Raw genomic sequence first — 2,683 nt, forward strand, 5'->3', positions numbered from 1 at the left:
AAGATGCCAAGAGGTTTTTACGGTGAGTTTTAGCAGTAAAGTAGCTTTAGCAGCTTAAAAAATAAAATTGATTTTGTAGTTGCGCAATTCTCAGTGAACTGAGTCAACCTAAATAATATGTTCAGTCTATGATCATGAACTTGGAAAGTCATCAAAAATGTTTTCTCCAAAAAATTTCGAACACTGGTTTTTTGTTCACACACTCATGATGGCTCGCTTCAGAATGTCAATGTTATATGTCACATCTCACGTGGGTCACTCTTGTTTGCCTACAGGCGTACTCAGTCTATGATGAGGAGATAGGATATTGCCAGGGCCAGTCATTCCTCGCTGCAGCTCTGCTCCTACACGTGAGTACAAGCCAGGCTGTGCAATGCTTCTCATCTACCATCCTGATTCTCCTCGGTCACTGAGAAATATGTCTATAGAGGGCACCACAATAACCTTCTTGTATGTGGGAAGTAGACAAGTAACTAGATATGTCAACTACTTGAGTCATTGAAGTGTGTGCGTGCGTGTGTGCATGCGTGCATGCGTGCATACGTGCGTGTGTGCATGCGTGCGTGCGTGCGTGGCACTGCGTGCATGCATGCACTTGTTTGCATTTGTGTTAAGATGCACGTGTTGAATCCATGGAGTCTGTTGTTCAGTATAGGCAAGGTGTCACGCATTACAAAAATATAGTTATATAGTTATGTAGCTGTAGCTGCAGTTAAGCTTATATATTATTTATATATAGTTAAATTTTAATAGTTATAGTTATAATTATATAGTTATATACATATATTTACAGATATAGTTTTACTAACATCACGCTTCTTCTCTCTTGCTTTCTCTCACCCACGTTAGTCTGAGACTCTGGAGCAGCAGGGATTCTGCATCCCCCTATACTTATCGTTATAATAACAGTCATGATGTAGTGATGTCACCCTCTCTCACTCTCTGCCTTTGTCTGTATCATGGATGACAGATTCCGGAGGAGCAGGCGTTCTGCATCCTCGTGAAGATCATGTTCGAGTACGGACACCGCAACATCTTCCGCCAGAACTTTGAGGAGCTGCATCTCAAGTTCTACCAGCTGGAGCGACTCATCGAGGTAGGTGGCGCCACTCGCTTACCAGGTGGTGCTGCCACCTGCCAGCGGTTCATTGTTGTGGACAGCAAGTCTTGTGTTTCATTTACTCAAGGGTGTCTGGTTGCCACATGTTCTTGTACTTGTGTTAAGAAATATTAGGTGATCGTGCTGCATGGGTTGTGCCTTAACCCTAGCCCTAGCCTGGACTCTAACCCTAATCTGAATCCTAACTGTAATGTTCAGTCTAATGCTGACCCTATTTCTAATCCTAACCCGATCCTTTAGCCTAACCCTAACCCTATCACTAACCATATCCCTAACCCTGACCTTATACCTAACCTTAGTTGTAACCCCAATCCAAAACCTAGCCCTGACACTAACCCCAACTCTAACCCTATCCCCAACCCTATCGCCCTAGCCCAACCCTAATCCTGTCCCTAATTCTAGCCCTAGCTGTAACCCTGCTACTAACCTTAACCCTGTCCCTAGCTCTAACCCTAACAGTATATATATATATATATATATATATATATAAACAAGGGAATGTCATTCTCCTGGAAAGCCTCCATGTTTGAAGATCGGGGCCCCCCCTTGCAGCAGTAGATATTTTTTTAGATCATACTGCTGTCATACTTTGTTTACGAACGATTCATTGAGGAGATGTTAACTTAACAGCCAAGGAACAATATTTATCTATCATATGATTTTATATTGATTTATTATTATATGTTCATTTAATAAATACTGCGTAATAGCAAGTATAGTGACGTTCCACAATAAACTCAATTGAACATCAGTAAGAAAGGACTAACGATAATTTCTGCACCCAGCTGTGTAGCCTATCAACCTCTATCTCACACAACACAGAGCATCTCTACAAGCTATCTGTTATAATGATCTTGTTTACCGAATGTTTCGTTTGGCGGATGCGACATGGAAACGTAACCTGTCTATTAAGTGTGATATAATTCACATTGGTAAATGATTGAGTAGGTATTACGTTAGTAATATCAGTAGTTAATGGTAGTATTTATCACCGTTGCGTTGTGACTCCCGTCTTTCGACCCCTCGCGCAGGTCGGCAAGGTGCTGATGTCGTTTGCGAACGCATTCCGTCGCGTGCCGCGCTTGCCCTCTAGTGGCCCCACCTACTCGCCCGGCGACCCACTCTTCAAGTTTGAGGTGTCGTTGGAGGTGAAGGAGGAGGACGGGAAAGGCAGCTACGCGGTGTGCCCGAAGGACAAGAGCTGCTTCAAGCTGAGACGCAACCTAGAGAAGAAGCTCGTGCTGTCTGTGCAGCAGACGGCGGGGTTCAGAGAGCTGGTGATCGAGAGGTGAGGCCTGGTGGCGATTGATGAGTGAGGCCTGGTGGTGATCGATGGGTGAAGCCTTGTGGTTGTGATCGATTAGTGAGGCCTGGTGGCGATGGATGGGTGAAGCCTGGTGGCGATGGATGGGTGAGGCCTGGTGGCGATCGATGGGTGAGGCCTGGTGGCGATCGATGTGTAAAGTCTTGTGGTGATCGATGGGTGAGGCCTGGTGGCGATCGATGGGTGAGGCCTGGTGGCGATCGATGGGTGAGGCCTGGTGGTAATCGATGGGTGAGGCC

At 45.4% G+C, this 2,683-nt stretch overlaps 1 protein-coding gene across 1 annotated transcript in view; it reads left to right on the forward strand.

Moving 5' to 3' along the window:
- LOC106814501 (rab GTPase-activating protein 1-like) overlaps window positions 1–2,412 on the forward strand; it is a 17,713-nt gene extending 15,301 nt beyond the window's left edge. The window contains exons 11-13 of the mRNA XM_014818812.1: window positions 276–350; window positions 971–1,096; window positions 2,152–2,412. Coding sequence (XP_014674298.1) covers window positions 276–350; window positions 971–1,096; window positions 2,152–2,412 — 462 coding nt within the window. The remainder of the gene's footprint in view (window positions 1–275; window positions 351–970; window positions 1,097–2,151) is intronic.
- The last annotated feature ends 271 nt before the right edge of the window (window positions 2,413–2,683 follow it).

This window comes from Priapulus caudatus, unplaced genomic scaffold (genome assembly GCF_000485595.1).
Source record: "Priapulus caudatus unplaced genomic scaffold, Priapulus_caudatus-5.0.1 Scaffold933, whole genome shotgun sequence".
NCBI lineage: Eukaryota > Metazoa > Priapulida > Priapulimorpha > Priapulimorphida > Priapulidae > Priapulus > Priapulus caudatus.